This window comes from Bipolaris sorokiniana, assembly GCF_000338995.1.
Source record: "Bipolaris sorokiniana ND90Pr unplaced genomic scaffold COCSAscaffold_1, whole genome shotgun sequence".
NCBI lineage: Eukaryota > Fungi > Ascomycota > Dothideomycetes > Pleosporales > Pleosporaceae > Bipolaris > Bipolaris sorokiniana.
Window position 1 is genome coordinate 49,838 of NW_006911895.1, and position 16,392 is coordinate 66,229.

The 16,392-nt window shown below is 47.9% G+C and overlaps 8 protein-coding genes across 8 annotated transcripts; 3 read left to right on the forward strand and 5 right to left on the reverse strand.

Moving 5' to 3' along the window:
- Positions 1–2: 2 nt before the first annotated feature.
- On the reverse strand, positions 3–2,356 carry COCSADRAFT_130198 (uncharacterized protein; the record flags this gene model as incomplete). Its single annotated transcript, XM_007696244.1, has 4 exons — positions 3–1,047; positions 1,119–1,978; positions 2,051–2,220; positions 2,292–2,356. The coding sequence occupies 4 exons, from the start codon at positions 2,354–2,356 to the stop codon at positions 187–189; spliced, it is 1,956 nt and encodes a 651-aa protein (XP_007694434.1). The 3' UTR covers positions 3–186.
- A 1,111-nt stretch (positions 2,357–3,467) lies between these two features.
- On the forward strand, positions 3,468–4,933 carry COCSADRAFT_340659 (uncharacterized protein; the record flags this gene model as incomplete). The annotated part of the gene is made up of 2 exons (XM_007696245.1): positions 3,468–4,564; positions 4,604–4,933. Exons 1-2 carry the CDS (start codon positions 3,641–3,643, stop codon positions 4,931–4,933), a joined length of 1,254 nt encoding a protein of 417 aa, XP_007694435.1. The 5' UTR covers positions 3,468–3,640.
- A 967-nt stretch (positions 4,934–5,900) lies between these two features.
- Positions 5,901–7,101, reverse strand: COCSADRAFT_340662 (uncharacterized protein; the record flags this gene model as incomplete). Its single annotated transcript, XM_007696246.1, has 3 exons — positions 5,901–6,404; positions 6,489–6,869; positions 6,931–7,101. The coding sequence occupies 3 exons, from the start codon at positions 7,099–7,101 to the stop codon at positions 5,901–5,903; spliced, it is 1,056 nt and encodes a 351-aa protein (XP_007694436.1).
- Positions 7,102–7,894: 793 nt separating this feature from the next.
- On the reverse strand, positions 7,895–9,294 carry COCSADRAFT_185997 (uncharacterized protein). Its single transcript, XM_007696247.1, has 3 exons — positions 9,109–9,294; positions 8,465–9,059; positions 7,895–8,409 (listed from the first exon to the last, which is right to left on the reverse strand). Exons 1-3 carry the CDS (start codon positions 9,142–9,144, stop codon positions 8,063–8,065), a joined length of 978 nt encoding a protein of 325 aa, XP_007694437.1. The 5' UTR covers positions 9,145–9,294; the 3' UTR covers positions 7,895–8,062.
- An 810-nt stretch (positions 9,295–10,104) lies between these two features.
- COCSADRAFT_31747 (uncharacterized protein) lies at positions 10,105–10,840 on the forward strand. The gene has a single exon (XM_007695912.1). It carries the CDS (start codon positions 10,141–10,143, stop codon positions 10,819–10,821), a length of 681 nt encoding a protein of 226 aa, XP_007694102.1. The 5' UTR covers positions 10,105–10,140; the 3' UTR covers positions 10,822–10,840.
- A 129-nt stretch (positions 10,841–10,969) lies between these two features.
- COCSADRAFT_340668 (uncharacterized protein) lies at positions 10,970–11,754 on the reverse strand. The gene is made up of 2 exons (XM_007696248.1): positions 11,616–11,754; positions 10,970–11,544 (listed from the first exon to the last, which is right to left on the reverse strand). Exons 1-2 carry the CDS (start codon positions 11,705–11,707, stop codon positions 11,118–11,120), a joined length of 519 nt encoding a protein of 172 aa, XP_007694438.1. The 5' UTR covers positions 11,708–11,754; the 3' UTR covers positions 10,970–11,117.
- Positions 11,755–12,927: 1,173 nt separating this feature from the next.
- COCSADRAFT_204734 (uncharacterized protein) lies at positions 12,928–14,240 on the forward strand. Its single transcript, XM_007696249.1, has one exon. It carries the CDS (start codon positions 13,054–13,056, stop codon positions 14,107–14,109), a length of 1,056 nt encoding a protein of 351 aa, XP_007694439.1. The 5' UTR covers positions 12,928–13,053; the 3' UTR covers positions 14,110–14,240.
- An 81-nt stretch (positions 14,241–14,321) lies between these two features.
- On the reverse strand, positions 14,322–15,819 carry COCSADRAFT_21255 (uncharacterized protein; the record flags this gene model as incomplete). Its single annotated transcript, XM_007695856.1, has 4 exons — positions 14,322–14,799; positions 14,845–15,187; positions 15,464–15,536; positions 15,673–15,819. The coding sequence occupies 4 exons, from the start codon at positions 15,817–15,819 to the stop codon at positions 14,322–14,324; spliced, it is 1,041 nt and encodes a 346-aa protein (XP_007694046.1).
- Between the last annotated feature and the right edge of the window lie 573 nt (positions 15,820–16,392).

Below are 16,392 nucleotides of genomic sequence, written 5' to 3' on the forward strand. Positions count from 1 at the left end.
ATGAACTTCTGAATAAATGACTGTAGGAAACTTGAATCAAAAAGAACGTCAAAAGGCGAATTCCTATGAGATACAGGGCTATAAGAAGATATATAAACCTATGAAAAGCAACATACATCCAATGAACAAACCCGCTATATTCTCTGATGATCACTCCCTTGAGTGACTCTTACCTCTACTGCTCAGCTAGACCGGCAAGACCAGTCTCCCTATGCGCCGTAACGCATCTCTCCAACTATCCACATTCACATTCACATCCTTGACATGCCAGACCTCCTGAATAGCCCTCCACTGCCGTGAAAAGTTCCCAAGACCATACCCCTCGACCCGGGTCCACCACCTAACCCAGGGCTCGCGGTTCCTCGTCTCACACGTGGCGATAAACGCTGGCCACGACATAGGCGCGGTTCTCTTCACACCGCCCATGTATGCGTCCTTGAGGTCTTCCGCCGCCGTCAGGTTCTCCCAGACAGCGCTTGCCTCTGCCTCAACATCTAGATCGACAATGACGCCGTCACCATCGAGCACCGTGCGGCGGTAGTATATCAGCAACGCGCTATGGAACGCGCGGACCTGGCACCGCGCAATCTCAAGCATAGTGCGCTCCTGCCACTGGATAAGATGGAAAGGCTCCGTGTCAATGACCCAGGCCATAATGGCGTCGCCCAGTGCCTTGTACATTGCGCGAAGAGACGCAGGGGTCAGTGTACCGGCCTGCTGACGGTAGAAGGCGAGGTGTTCTGCGACCCGGCACGTTTTGTGCAACAGGTTAGCGAGTTCGGGGGTGATTCCGTATATGTACTCGATGCTTCTCTCATCGGGGTGAAAATATGGCGGGGTGGAGGCGGGAAGGTGGCCATCGGGTGGCCACAGTCGGGGAGAGATTTCGAGGCATGTTGTTTGTGCGAGGAGGGTGAGGAAGCGGCAGATGCTCGTGACTTGGTTGCTTGAGTCACCTCTGTTCATGCTGAGTGGTAGGCCTGACTGGCGTAGTCGGCGGCATGCTTGGAGGTGGATTGGGAAGTCGGAGTCTTCTCCAGTCATGGTCTGTAGGGAAAAGGAGGGCTTTTGTCAGAGAAAGGGGGCTCGCCGAATGTGGACTGATGGGAGATGCGTACATCAATTGTGACTAGTGACAGTATTGCTGTTAAGTGCAAGGTGTACAGCTGCGGGTCACCGGGTCTGACAGTCGCAGAGTTCAGGGCACGCAGCGCCTTGATTCGGTGTTGAAGCCCCAGCTGATGAAATTTAGGTGAACTATCAGTGGCGTTGCGCAGGTGAAACGCGGCAGCCGATAGCAAACTGTGGAATAGTGAGGTTGATATTTGCGATGAGACGGTTGCGTTTTGTTGGTAAAGAACAAGCTCTGGACATCCTGATAGGGCAAAAGGGAAATATGTAGTCCTCCAAGGGTTTCGTGAGTGCAGAACCGGTTGTAGCAATTCGGCTACATGATTCATATAATGGAACATGAGCATGGATGTTTCCTGGTTTCTGAAAATGGGCATTGAAAGAGTAAAGAAGGGAGCAGCCAAATGGTGCGCCTTTGATTTACCTGATGTTGCCAACAGAGTGGTCTGGGATGTGCAAACTCGGCCCCTACCATTCTTCAGTGCTGCACAGGGCTGAGTTCGTTGCTGCGAGAAGTCACTCTGGAGATCTTCCTGAGCTGTTGTACTTTTTAGGGTTGGAAGCTCTGAAGTCGAGAGGCCCCAATCGGTGCAGTCGGGGCTCTGTGCAACTGTATCCCACCCATTGTCGGGCTGTCCACAGGAAGTTCCGCCTTCATGAATGCTCTCAGCTGGTTCTGAGGATGGCGCCGGGCTTTCGGAAGTCCCTTGAGTAGGGTCATTGCAATTGGACTGGAAGACGCCAAAAGGCCCAATGAGAACAGTGTCTAATGGTGTCATGACGGAATTGATGGCTGACAGTTTCCTCATTGTTTCACGGTCCGACATAACCGGTAATGCTGGCCCACCTAGTAATAAATTAACTATGTTCGGAAGGTAACTGTCTAGGCCCGCTGAGAAAACCAGTGTTGGAGACTGACCTGTATTGACCTTTCGCCGGTGCAAGCCTTGCAGGTCCTGCACCCGACCCGTCACCCACGACAAGTTTACACTGTAGCCAGCGCACTTCAAACCAGCCTTTTCACACACTGCACACCCGTTGTTCTGCCGCTCGTCACATTTTATTTTGCGAGATCGGCAGGTCCAGCAGCTGCAGACTGTTAGCGAGATTCACGGCTGCGGAACACCCTGCAAAGGCTCTAGGGTAGGCTCTATTCGTACCCAGTGAATGTCACACACTTGGACTTGGACGGCCGTGCACGAACAGGATTCGACCTGGTCTTCATCACAGATGTGCCGCGGGCTGATTAGCTGCGGGTCTTTGCATTCTAGAAGTGACGAGAAGTCTACTCGGGCTATGTGGGATCGGATAATCCGCCCATGTGTTGGATGATGGTCATCCAGAAATATCGGATGGTGGCATGTGAAGTAAGTAGGTGGAGAAATCCAAGGCGCATCTGGGCTGTTACTCACACCATCTAGTGTAAATTTCGGAGTCTGATGATTGGTGGGAAGCACAACTTACAGAAAATAATGGGGTGGGGTAGTCGAAACCAGCCCAGATTCGCTATCTTATCGCGGTGGCCTATGACAGAGAAAAGTGGGCCTCCCATCTTGGAAGGCGCCAGCGAGCAAGTCCTTATTCTCCAAATGATGCTGATGATAGTAAATAGTTATTTTGGTGACTACAAATTCATTTGGTGGCAACATGGGAACCACTGCGGAGATAACCTCACCACCTGACAAGCTCTTCCGCATCGGCTAAAACGAACATCCAGTCCGTGTGAAGGGCACTGAATGCCTTATCTCTGTCATACCTGCAAGAGTACTCCGATTCGTACGCTTCAAGGGCCCGTCAAGATTCGCAAGGCAGTGCCAGCACAAACTTTCGGGCCACTGACGTTATCTATCGCGAGAATACTTTGTCGACGACTAGAACGCGAATTTCCTATGATGGGCTCGCTAGCGCCTTCCGAAATCGATTTACTGGGGTATCCCATAGCTCGTGGCGTCAACCTCATTTGACTGGCTCTCTGGCACCTTCCTTGTAAATACATTTGCTTCTCTTCTTGATTAGAATACTGTCTCTCTTGTGAGTCAGTACATAAGCCCTAGAATTTCATCGAATTGGCACCTGCTATGGTATACCCAGGATCTCGCTACCTATGCCCAATACTCGACTCAAACTGTGGAGCTATCCTTCATTGGACACTTGAAGGTAATAGTCGTCAAGCGATGCCTTCGTTTCTCTCAAGTCAGCGTATCCTTCTTTCAGGGTCCTCCAACTCTCGTAAGAAGGCTTTAAAGGTTGAATTGACGAATGAGTACTTCATCTCATAGTCTCTAGCTGGATAGATACGAGTTTCTAACTGGCCTCTATAGAGGCATGCAGCAGCTTTCAAGTTGTGCACCTAGACAATTGTAGCTCCGGCGATAACTCGACAGAAATAACTTGTCAGATCGATGATGCTGCTCAGATCAATCAGAGAAGAGCCCTATCATAGATCAAGTCCATCCTCCAAAGTCAGTTCAAGAGATCAAAAGATGGCAATTCGATTGGCATCTTTTCTATGGTCGTTCTCGGCTACAAGGCTTCCTTTGAGAAATCCCTCGATGCTGTTCTTTCAAAGTTACAGCGGGATGTTGCATGGTTTAATGGCGACGCTTCTGTCAATTTCCTCGACGTTGAGACTTCAGGTGGTGATGCTACCGACCTATCTATCATTTCTGCAATTAAAATATTAGCATCTAGCAGCTCGCGTGGTTCTGTTACCTCGCTCAATGATATTTGGACCCTTTGCAACTTACAGTCTGACGACTTGAAGTCACCATCTCACGACACAAACATCCCACAATCTCAAACACAACTTAGTATACGCTCACATCTTAGAGCAAAGAAACCAAAAGTCAAGATTGCGCTTTCGTTTGATTACGACGCGTTATCAGCTTTTCTAGGCACAAGAGAACATCCGGACAATAACCTCGCAGACTATAGCATTGGTGTCTTCTCCAGGCGCGTTGGCGGCCGCCGGCTACTACGTATATTGAAGAAATATCAAATTGCAGACAAGGTCACATGGTTCATACCCGGCCACACTATGGAGACCTTCGAAGCTACAATCAAAGAGATCGTCCAATCCGGCGCAGAGATTGGACTCCACGGCTACGCCCACGAAGGCGCCTATCAGATGATGCCGGAACAAGAGCGCAACGTCTTGGCGAAGTGCATGCAAGTATCGGAGCGTGTGACCAGTAGAAAGGTACAAGGGTACCGCGCTCCCATGTACCAGCTGCGCGAAACGACGATCGAGCTCCTCAAAGAATCTGGGTTCCTGTACGACTCGTCCTTGAGCCACCACAACTCTCAACCCTACTTCACGCCCAACAATCCACCCGTCGAGTGCATCGACTTCTCCAAACCGGCGAGCAGCTGGTTAAAGCCGAGGCCGATAAGCGACATGGACGTAGTACTGCCCGTAGCATTGCACTCACCCGTAACTGGCCTACCTCTTGTCGAAATTCCTATTGGCTAGAACAGTGAAGATATGATGGGACTACATCATTTCCCACACGTTGCTAACACTAATGGACAAGTCGATGCTTGCGTTATTGAGCAGCGCTGGAAGAACACTTTTCTGTGGTTGTGCGAGAACAGCGAGGCCGAGTCTGATGACGGTAGCTTCATTTTCCCGCTTCTCATGCACCCGGACTCCAGCGGACTGGCACACGCCATGACCATGGCGGATCGTTTCATCGGCTGGCTGCGAAGCTTGGGAGGTTCAGTTGAGCCTCATACGTATGAGAGCATAGCGCACGACGTTCTTCGTAAGAAGGGCGTTAATAATGACAACATTTCCAAGTAGAGGCTAGAAGTAATTTAATATAGAATTCTACCATGAGGTCTTGTGAATAGCTCTTAAACCTTTTCATTTCTGTCTTGGTTTTTTATCAATAGTGACTGTCCCCTAAACAATCTTCGATGATTCCCATAGATTGTCCGATTATAAAGATGTGTGGTAACAAGAAACACAAGACGTGTGTTACATGAAAAGAAAGATCAGGGCTTTACTAATAAAAAAATCAATAATTAAATCAAAATAGGAAAGTCAGTCCATTCTAGTCTCGGAGATTATGAGAGTGGGTATGACGTATTGAAGGAGGAGTAGAAGGCATATAGATGCACATGAAGAACAAATAAGAGCCTACGGAAACCTGATGCGGAAACTTGAGTTGACCAGCTGTTGCATAGAACTGTAAACCAAATCTCTATATTAGATTAAATGCTAGCGAAACAAAATGTAAGGATGAAAAATGAGAAAGAAAAAGGCAGGGAATAAGGGAGAGGAAATTAGTTATGAATATTTAATTTCAAACCTAAGAGAAACAGTTGTTTAGGCTTTAGTTTGTATAACTACTAAGTGATATACTGCTCTTTCTACCTCCCAACACTAGTAGTGTCTTAACTCTACTTGAACTTCAGCAACTAGCTCCGCTAGAAACGTACGCCATTCATGTTACCCGCACAAATATTATCTCACTGTCTTGCTTTACCAATGATCTCAAAGCTCCCTGGCCATTCAAACCATGACGCCTAGTAATGGCGGCATTTGCCGTCCATCTGAGTCATTGCGTAATAAACATCGTATCCGTTGCAATTGCCACATTTTCCAATCAGGTCATGAGCGACTAGATGCTACAACTGGAGTGGTGTGCGAAGTTGGTGATGTCTACTGCGGTATTTATTCTACATGCTGTTATTGCCTTGATTATGCGAGCTATCATACATAGTAGGCGGAAGAGATAATGGTGTTAGCAAGCCATTCAGAGTATCTAGTCGCCATTAGCTACACCATGAATCACTGTAAACTCCAACACTATAAAGGCAACATAGGCGATCAGCATTCCAAATCCAATCCACTGACAAAATTTTCCGCCAAACCAGACCGTCAGAGTAAATGCAAGTGTTGAGCCCCACAACACCCCTAATTCAGGAATGCTCACGTTGCCGTGTTCAAGCTTCCCCGAAGTATCGATCATAATGATTCCAGAGCACAATGCAAGCAGGAATATATTACTGCCAGCTGTATTCGCGACGAGAATGCCAACATGACCTCGATGCCCGCTCATCACAGCGACGAACTTTTCGGGTAGTGTTGTAGCTATTGCGAGAACCACAACACCAAAAAGCACATCTGACATGCCGAATTCATCGGTAATGGCGGTGGCAGCGTGAGAAAGTACGTAACCTGCGAGGCAAATGGCTAGGAAACCAAGCAAGAGATAAAATAGGTGATAACGTAGAGTTCGGTCCTTTCGGTGGCTTGGTCCTGATGACTTTTGTGTTGTACTACTGCCAGTGTGTACAACTAGGCTCGTTTGTTCGTCGCCCCCAGCACGATTTGGTGGCCTCTCCGCCACAACATCAACTGCGCTTTCTCCGTCGCTGCTCTCATCATCGCTGCTATCGTCGGAGTCCTCTGGAGAAGTGAGAGTTCCTTTACTGATTGCCCACCCCACAGACCCAATATAGATGGCGAAGAATACGATTAAGATAGAGCCGCAAACCAACCATATTATCTTTCTTGAAAAATATGTAATCGGTGTCACAAAGGTCGTCAGGACGAGTAGGACGAGTGAGTATAGGCGTGAGCTTCGGTCGAACACAATCGGATCCTTCTTGTCGTGAAATAAGAGACCCAGGGAGAAGGCTCCTAAGATATTCGAAATTGCAGAACCAACAATGTTACCGATAGCCAAAGAGGCACGATTGTGCGCGAGGGATGCAATGACAACAGCGAGCTATAACATCAGATATCATTAGTGCACTAGCGGAGAAGACTAAGGACGGCTGCGAGCATACCTCTTCCCATTCTCCTCCAGCAGTAAGAAGCCCGATGATCGTCTCCGATATTCGGGTGCGGCGAGCGACGACGGCGGTATGATCAATAAATTTATCTGCACCAAATTCTAGGAGGAAAAGTGTAGCAATGAACACTGCAATGTTGTATGCAACAACATCAGCGTTAGCCATTGTCGGCCTGTTGTAAGTAGAGGTGCGCTGTAGGATTGGGTAGTGTATAATTGCGCGGCAGTGAAACATTGAAATATGTGTTCCCTTCTATAGGTTATGCGCAGACACCTTTTACTGGTTCATGGTGGCGGGTTGCTCGCTCTATGACATGTTCTCTATGACGATCAATGTTCGAAGTGGTTGGCGCGCCGCAAAACGCAGAGCATGAGCGCTAGTGGCTGGTTTACGTCATGTTTGACCGAAGGTACTGTCCAGTCAAGCATCACCGCCCTCTTAGCATGTTTTAATCAAACACTTGACCGTTCTTAGCTTATGTGTTTTCATTAGTGATCTATGTTAATTCCCACCCACGGAGTCATCACCGCCATCGCAGTCGTTCCATCTCGGCGCACAACAAAGGCCGGGTGACGCCTTCACTTGCCCATGAGGAGAATGTGTTCGAGAAAATCCGTTTGTTCAATCGCTGCACACTCATAATAGGCTTTGCTAGGGCACAGAGTCCTTAGGGTTGCTTAAGACATTAAATCTCCAAAGCACTCTTTCTCGTTCTCCCTGAACGCAACAAATTCTTACGCTATTCAAGATGGCTCATGGCAGGTTGACCACCAGTCATATGAACTAAAAGCAGGAGGCGATGCAAAAATGTGTTTGTGTGTAAGCTGTAGATACCGTTGGACATGTTGTTGATTCCAGAGCAGCTTCTCGGGATCAACGAAGAGCTGGTGGCAAAGGTGTAAGTTATGACGGATTTGGCGAATCAAGTAACGCCCCTGCTACGCAAAACACTCTTATTGCACGGATATCGAAGAAAAAATATATGTTGCTCGATGGATAGTGGGGTTGTCTTGTGAACCGAAGAGGTGTAACTGTGGTAGGTGCTGAGCTCTTGTTTCCTTGTTCCCCGTAAAAGATCCCACTATCGGTGAGACAGGAATGATATTACATCTGGTTCAGAACGAAATTAACTATTCTCTACTCCACGAACAACAGGCTTATGTGTTTCATCGACTCCAAGCCACATAAGGTCTGGCCTGCTATAATGCCCAGAGGCATCTACAAATGTCTTGGCCTTCGTCACCAAGCTCAGATCCAGGTCTGCAATAATGAGCTTCTCATTAGGGCTATCTATCTTGCTCAGGATGCGTCCATCAGGACCGATGACGCAGGAACTTCCTTGGTTAGGATGTCCCATGATTGGTGCACCGGCGGTTTCCATCATCTGAATGGCAGCTTCAGAGATGACAGTAGTACAGTGAAGTACAAAGGCTTGAGACTCGATTGCATAGGACTGTGAGATATTTCGGCAGCCTACAATCAACATCAGCTCTGTAGCTCACTCGAAAAATCGAATGCTACTGCTCACCTTCGATAGACATGGAGTAGAATCCAGAACTACCTTCTATAAACCCGGCGACGGCTGGCCATGCTCCTACATGGATCTGCTCACTTTGTGTGAAGGTGTAATACTTCAACAAAGGTTGAATATGCTCCCAGCACGAGAGGCCACCTACCCGACCGACTCCAGGTAAGTCGACGACCTTGGACAGGCATGATTTCCCGCCTGTGGCATCTCCGAAAATCGTGCGCTCCATGTGCGTCGGTTTCATCTTGCGACGGGTCATCTTGATCTCACCATACTCGCTGATCAAAGCCTGCGCGATGTACACAGAATCGCCGTCGCGCTCAGAGAAACCCAGGGACACGTTGATCTTGTTCTCGGCAGCGGCAGCACAGATACGCTTCATTTCCTCACTATCTGTCTTCAAAGAGTTCTGCACGTATTTCGTTCCCAGATCAAAATCGACTGGGCGGCTCCAGATCCAAGCAGGATATCCAGGAATCCAGCACTCTGGAAAGGCAACGAGTTTGGCTTCGGCTTCGGCAGCTTCTTTGATGATGGTTATTGTCTTTTGAACAGTGGCTTCCAGATCGAGCCACATAGGTTCGTGCTGCGTGATCTGTCCTCATTCAATGTGTTGACATTATTAGCGACTCGGACATACTGACCGCAACGCGAACAGTTGGATGCACTCTATCGCCCATTGCATCAAGTCTCTGCTCTTGTATGTAAAAGGAAGTCCTTTGGCGAAATATCCTCAAGCTGACACTTATTTACGAATCCACTAGCGATCCGCCCATGTCTTTGCTGTGTAAAGCTATCAGGCAGGCCCGTTTAGTCAGCTTGCGGGCGAATTCCGTTCCTAGCGGGGTAAGTACGTAGGACAACGATTGACCCCACCTCACGGCTGTACTCTGCAGCTTCTTCAAATTAGATTGCTTCAATATTTAAATACCAAACTTGGTATTTACCGTGACACCAACAATGATAAGGCCTCCACGAACAGGGATTGCCATTGGTACAAAGCAGGGTCTTGATCCAGTCCTTCTACTCTTAGCTTATGGATGTTTGCGTAGCGTGGGGGATAGCAGCGCTTTCTGCCCGTAACCTGAGACAAGAGCCAAGGCCTAAGTACTGTACCTAAGACGGAAAAGGTGATGCCGGAAATGATTCCGCATGAGTGAATGAGTTGCAGCTACAGTCATGACCGTCTTACCAAGAGCTTCCAACCAGACGCAAATAAAACGCGTGCACGAGCGGTAGCCAGTAAATATCCAAGTCAAATAGTCATGACAGAAGCACGTGCATTGGAACATGCGATTCCATCGCACCTACAGACCGAACGCACGATCCCCGTAAAGACGCCAGATGGATTCGTGCCGCCCTTTCCATCATATACTGCTAGATTCCCGAAGGAAGCGAAAGATCTCGTAATGGCCATCATTGGAATTCAGCACGAAGACAGCGCCAATCTCCAAGGGCCTGCATACCAAAAGCTAGTCTCATTCGTCGAGCAGGAGTCCGAGAAGTCCAAGCCCAAGTACTGGGAAGCCGCGGCAGCCATCGACAATCGAGGTTTTCGCAATGAAGTAGTAATTCCGTACTGGCAGACAAAGGCCGACTTCGAGAAATGGAGGAGCGACAGCGGCTTCGATGCATGGTGGGCCAACCTGCGAGCAGGGTCGGAACGAGGGTGGTTTATGGAAGTATTCTTCCCAACCCTTGACCGATTCGAGACTGTCTTCTCCGACAATGTAGTGCCAGACGGCGCAGCTCATATGCGCTCCTCAGTGTCAGGCGAGATGCAACAACACTTCTATTGGGGTTCGATGCGTGACAGACTCGCAGCGGCGCAGACTGATCACCTGATTGGTGAGCGCGCTTTCCCCAAGTCGTCTACGGAACGAGTCGAGAAAGGCGACACAAGAAAGCAGCGCATCACAGTGCCAGGCAGAAAGAACCTCGCTGTCATTAGGAGTGGTCAAGACTGGTCCAATACCAATCCGAGTGAACGCAAACGCTACCTCGAGACCATGCACCCTGTGCTCACCAAAGGCATGGAATTTTTGAGAGACGAGGGCGAAGAGATCGGCTGCATCAGCAACCGCTTCATGGAATGTATGCACAAGACTTCGCCTGAGCAGAACACTGAGCGCACTTTTGGCCTTTCATATTTTGACGATCTCAAGTCGCTCGAAGGCTGGAGCAAACATCACAAAACACATCTCGACATCTTTGGTCGATTCCTCCAGTACGCGTCAGAATTGCAAAGCAACGTATCACTGCGGTTGTTTCATGAAGTAATGGTCCTCGAGCCTGAACAGCAGTTTTTCGAGTATATCGGTTGCCATGACACTACGGGAATGCTGGCTTCTGTGTAGAAAAAATCTTTTCAACTAGCATCTTGGTTCCAGTGCTTTTGTCCTTCCGAAACATGAGGCCGCCTTATTATTCGTTCTCCGTCCTAGCAGCCGCGAGTTGGATCTGCTGCATTGCGTGCATGTCTCGAAATCGGCCTAGTTCCGCTCCTTGATTTTGCCATCATCTAACGTGCTTGTTTGCTGATACTTTCTCGGTGCACAATGTTCAATACGACAGCTCATCCTCGGAGTGAAGCACCTAGTCTCCTCTTTCCCCATCTGCTCTGATCCCCATATCTCCTCTAAGTCCCACTTGTCTACGTCATGAAAGCGTAGTAAAGCGATGCAACAACAGTCATCCCAATAACTGTCCAGCCTGTTCTAATAACATATTGACTCTTGAACCCAACACCAGCATCCCATATCAAATATCTTAGTCCATTGAAACCGTGAAAGAAGAATGGAAATGCAAGGAAAGCCTTCACACTCATCTTGATAGCAGTGGGCCACGCAGCGACTGCTGCAACCATGGATGTAGTGTCCATGTGCCATCCAGTATAAAGTGCGACAAGGTAAGCGGTTCCGAAGAGATAGAGGGAACCGGACAGAGTAAGACCTGTGATACGTTGTAGGGTCGAGGTAACTGAATTGATTTGTGGCTTGTAGATAGATAAGTTGGGTGAAACGGGACGTCGTATACGTTGTTCAGCGATTATTCTGGCCGCTTGGTCTTGTGATATGAGTCTACTTGATCTTTGTTAGCAAAGGGTATGATGAGTATGAGGGAGAGCTTCAGTTGAGCTGCTATGACGTACCTCCGCTGGACTAGATAGCCCGTAAGCTGCACCCTTAAGCCAGGTGCCCCAACTCGACGAAGACCAAGCTGAAATACCCGCTGGAAATTCATTAGAATAGTTTGATGTCTCTATCAATTGATGGTATTGTGCAGTGAGGTAGTGATGTATTGGTGATATCGCAGTGAATTGTTCAATCGCACGAATTTAAATGTTCTGAGTTGCCGAAAACTTGGCTTGCCCGCCAGTGCTATCGTTCTGAATCCCATCACAATCATGACATAGCAGAAGTATTGTGGCGTAGTTCCATGGCAAAGAAATCGATATATGTATTGTCGTAGCCTAACAAGGCCCTCATGTAACCGATAAGACCAGAAAATAGTGGCTTCTCCAAGCAGCGCAAGACAATCCAACAACCTTACTAAATTGCTACCTAGTTCCTTGGTAGTATACTATAGTTCTATTAGATACGAATTAGTATTTAAAAATGTGTATGTTGCGATAAACGTATCAGTTGTTGTTGATAGCTAGTTTAGGTACGAAGTAGCAGCTGCTTATTTGATCTTTCGGTTATACCGGTTGTATGAGAGCAAGGCTGCAGAAGCAATGACTTCGGCTAAGCTGAAGCAATAAGCCACTGCAACGGCGACAAAGACGCCCTGCCTTGATGAGAAAAGGCAATAGCTTTGCATCACAGATAAATGCAGATGATAGATAGCAGAAACAATCAACACAACAATTTCGCGCACCTCCGCGTGCAACAGTTAGTCACGTGATCGCAGTGCAGTAGGCGGCTAGGGCCCACTCGCTCTTACTATTTTCCGCCAACATAAACGTGAGCCACTCTTCACTTGGTGCGATGCATCTCTATTTTTCTGCGACATGGCTAGGCTACTGCTAGCTCACCGCATTTGTATACAGAGACTGTAAGACGACAACTCAGCTCGACTACGCCACAAGGCCCGAAAAGGTATAGTTTACTGCATGGCAGTATTCGGAGCTGAATAGTATATTTACATATGACAGAGACACTGGTGGTTTTTACTTAAATCTACTACTGCAGCTTACTGTGTAAGATATTCATTAACTAACCATAAGTATGACACAGCCCCTCTGGAGCTGAGATCGCGGCGCGACTGTTAGCCTCCGAATAGGCCCGAAATGGGAATAAGCATATAGAAGCACAGCCACGGCCTGTAAAGCGAGTGGGTCTGGCAGAGGCCGCAGCGTCTCAAATGCGTCTGCTGCAGCCAATGAAAATCCCCCCTAGTGACTCAATTCTATTCATGAAACTTGACCCTCTCAGCCTCGACGGTGTACACAGCAGACAGGTCTTTGAGCCAAGCATAAAAGCGCAGCGTTGATAAATTCCATGCAGTACGGTGTGTCCAAGCACACCATACATTGACACCTTTATTTCCTCCAACTTGCCTTTTAAGAGAAAATCGAAAAAAAAGTAATGGCGCACTGCAATGACCTTCACCCACAGCCTTTCTCGATCCGAATCGAGTCATCCAAAAGTTTTTCACACCCACTACCCGGTCTTCCGCCAACTACCACACCCCGGACAGATCTCTTTGATACACCCTTTCCCTTTCTCTCGCTCCCCCGCGAACTGCGTGATTTGATTTATAGTCATACCTTGCACGACCGCGGGATCCACTATCGCGACCGCATAAAAGCTGCGACGCGATGGAGCCAGCAGCGAACACTCGCGTCCCACCTTAACCTGCTCCTCACAAGCCGCCAAATCCACATAGAGGCCCTATCCGTACTTTTTCGCACACGAACAGTCGAGATTTCTCCACGCAAACTCCACCGGACGCGGAAACAATCAAATCAGCTCTCACTCTCGCATGTACTATGCTCATTCCCGCTCGCGCCCGCGCGCCTGATGACGCGTGTTCAGATTGTGTACCATGAGTATTCTATTTACGCCCCTTCAAAATATAACACGTACCCTTTCCCACCGGCCAACGACGGAGAACTCATGTTCATCATGTGGGAGCACATAGTCCGTGATGCGTGGACGTTGAAGGAACATTTTCCCCATTTGAAGAGATTTGAAGCCTGGTCTCGCATGCTGAAGCAGAAAATGGGGCCTGCATTTTTCGCCGAACAACATGATTGTCATACCCTTGACGAGTCGGAGCGGCGCCAGAGAGTGAATCAAGTAGCAGCCAAGCTAGTGAGCTGGCTAGAACAAGAGCTAGGCGGGACGGAGCTTGTTCCACCTCAGTGGTTAAGGATAATTTTTAGCGAGGAACCACAGCCTAGCACCTCGCGTATAATATTCTGGAGAGGTCAGCCCGAGGTGCCTGACCAGTCGAATGAGTCATTTCTACGGTTTCAGCACGAGGTACTTGAGCACACGCATCTGTTGCTTGCGAAGAAGAGAGAGTTGACGCACGAGGAGAGAGAGGCGAGTGGAAGGATATGGTTAGAGGAGTGTAGTATGAAGAGAAAGCGGGGACGGACGGGCTGGTGTGAGGAGGTTGATACCAGCACACCTTGATCCCAAGAATGATTAGAGAGACATCCAATTCTACTAATGTTAAATTTTCTCTTCTTGATCACCGCAACTAGATTACTGTAATAGATCATCTCCCCCAAGTAGATATCTTGGGCTCGCATGATAAACACCCGTACACTACTACCTTAGACCGTCCTAACGATATTTCTTCTTGTATATATGGTTCTAGCTCTAAGGATGTACTACTCCTAATTTTAAGGACGTACTACTCTCCCAGACACCAACTCCTTTGTCGTATCTGGTGCACAGAGATTCCCTATTCCAACCTGTGCATATATCTCCTTCCGACCATCAGGCATGTTGATATCATAGTCCGTAATGAACTTGATGAGTGGCATCTTGATTTCACTAGCAGCAAAGAAACGCCCAGGACAAGCATGTTTTCCATAACCCCAAGCGAGACTATCTTCATGGGAGGAAACAAATCGAGCTCGTGCTTGCTCGGCCGGTCTACTCGCATTGATCCACTGTTTGTAATACCGGAAGCCATTAAATTCATCGGCGTTAGTATTCAGATCCCAGCCAGGAAACACTTGAAAAGAAGGAACTTTGACAGAGCCACCAGAGGGTTTTTTTTGGCTATTGGAGAGGATGATGGGCTTTAGGACACTACGAGCGAAAACACCTAGGACGCATATTAGCAGATTAAGACGCGTAATGCAAATGGAAAATCTACTGAGTCATCGTGAATAGCAGCGATTAACTTCCCTCATGTACGAATCTAGCTTGACCATCTGTTGGAGGGCTTTGGGCGTCGGCACCCCGCCATTTTCAGCTAGAACATTACTAATTTCCTCGCGTAGCGCGAGCATATATTCCGGTGCTGCAGGCAGTGTATAGAGTATGTTTGTAGTTACCATCGTGATAGTGTGGATAGCGGCGAAGGTAAGCAATAGCTGCTGTTTCGTGACATAATGAAGGGTTTCCATAGCGTTCGAGGATATAGAGCGCGTCAGTATCCACTGCAACATGTCATCTGGCTTTTGCCACGCCGAGTCAGATTGCTCGGCCTCTTGTTTTTGACGAATTATAGGCTCCACGCAGTCCTTCATCTTGCGATCTATACCCCGTAATCATTGGCTCTCGGGAAGTCGGGGAGCAAGCATAGGCCGTAGCCAAGGACGCAGTCTTCTAACCATATTAGTAACATGCATCACCTCATGTGTGTAGTTGACTGCACATTCAAGGTAGGTTGGATCCCGGCCAATCCCTGGTCCGACGAAGATGCGGCCAGATACTTAAGTGACAATGCTGGCCAGGATCTCGTAGAGCTGGACTCGAGTTGGGTTTTCGCAACGGGGGAAATAGTGCTCCGTGGAAATCTCGATCTCCTCACAGACTTCATCATTCATGCGTGCTTGATTTGATTTAGCGATTGCTTTGGTTGTATCAGGGTAACCCGAACTCACCTAATGTAGAGGTAAGATCAGTCGGTATGGAATGAGCAAGGAATCTAAGATTATGCTCGCTTTTCGTGTACTTAGACTCCATAGTTTATACACCGTCAGCAGCCATAACAATAGTTAGTAGGGAATTGACTCTAACCTGCTCGGTCATCTTGTAAGGGCTTAGAACATCTTGCCCAAGTTTCCGTAGCTCGGGCAGAAAGCTCGCTTGTAAAACCACAACGTCATTTTCGTAAAGCGATGCAATACGATAGACCGTGTTTTTGAACTGATATTCATGAACCATTGAGTGTATAAAGAGTTGGGTATGCTAGCCTTGTTAAATCTATTGAAGTAAACTTTCTTCGCAGATGTCATGTAAAACTGGCCTTGCTTCTCAGTAGTGCTGTCATCGAACATGGGCAACTTTCACAGTTTCACTCTGTAGATGAGTTTGGGGATATACGAAATTATTGCAAGCACCAGAGAAGTGAATACAAATGTTTGCATCGTATGTGCTAGAAATGCAGAAATGCAGAAGCTCCACATTAGAAAAGATGTACGTTGGAAGTTATGCAGACGGAGATCAGTGACAATACAATGATTTTATACCTTTGTTGGGTGAATGTAACAAGCTAGTTTGAGGGTCGAACGCCGGATATTGCAAGCTTTCGTTGGAAAGTTCTTGTCTCAATGCTTCTTACTATACCTATGTTCCTATACTCAGGGTGGGGCTTGATCGTATAGGAGACAGTGCTCACAGAAGGTTGTATGTTCCGAGTACTAAGCTCAGTACTAGTAAGAGGTCGTTGCGGAAGCATCCGGTGCCGAAGCTAACTGCCGATGGGCTAAGACGTCAGATCATGCTAGGCTAGTGTAC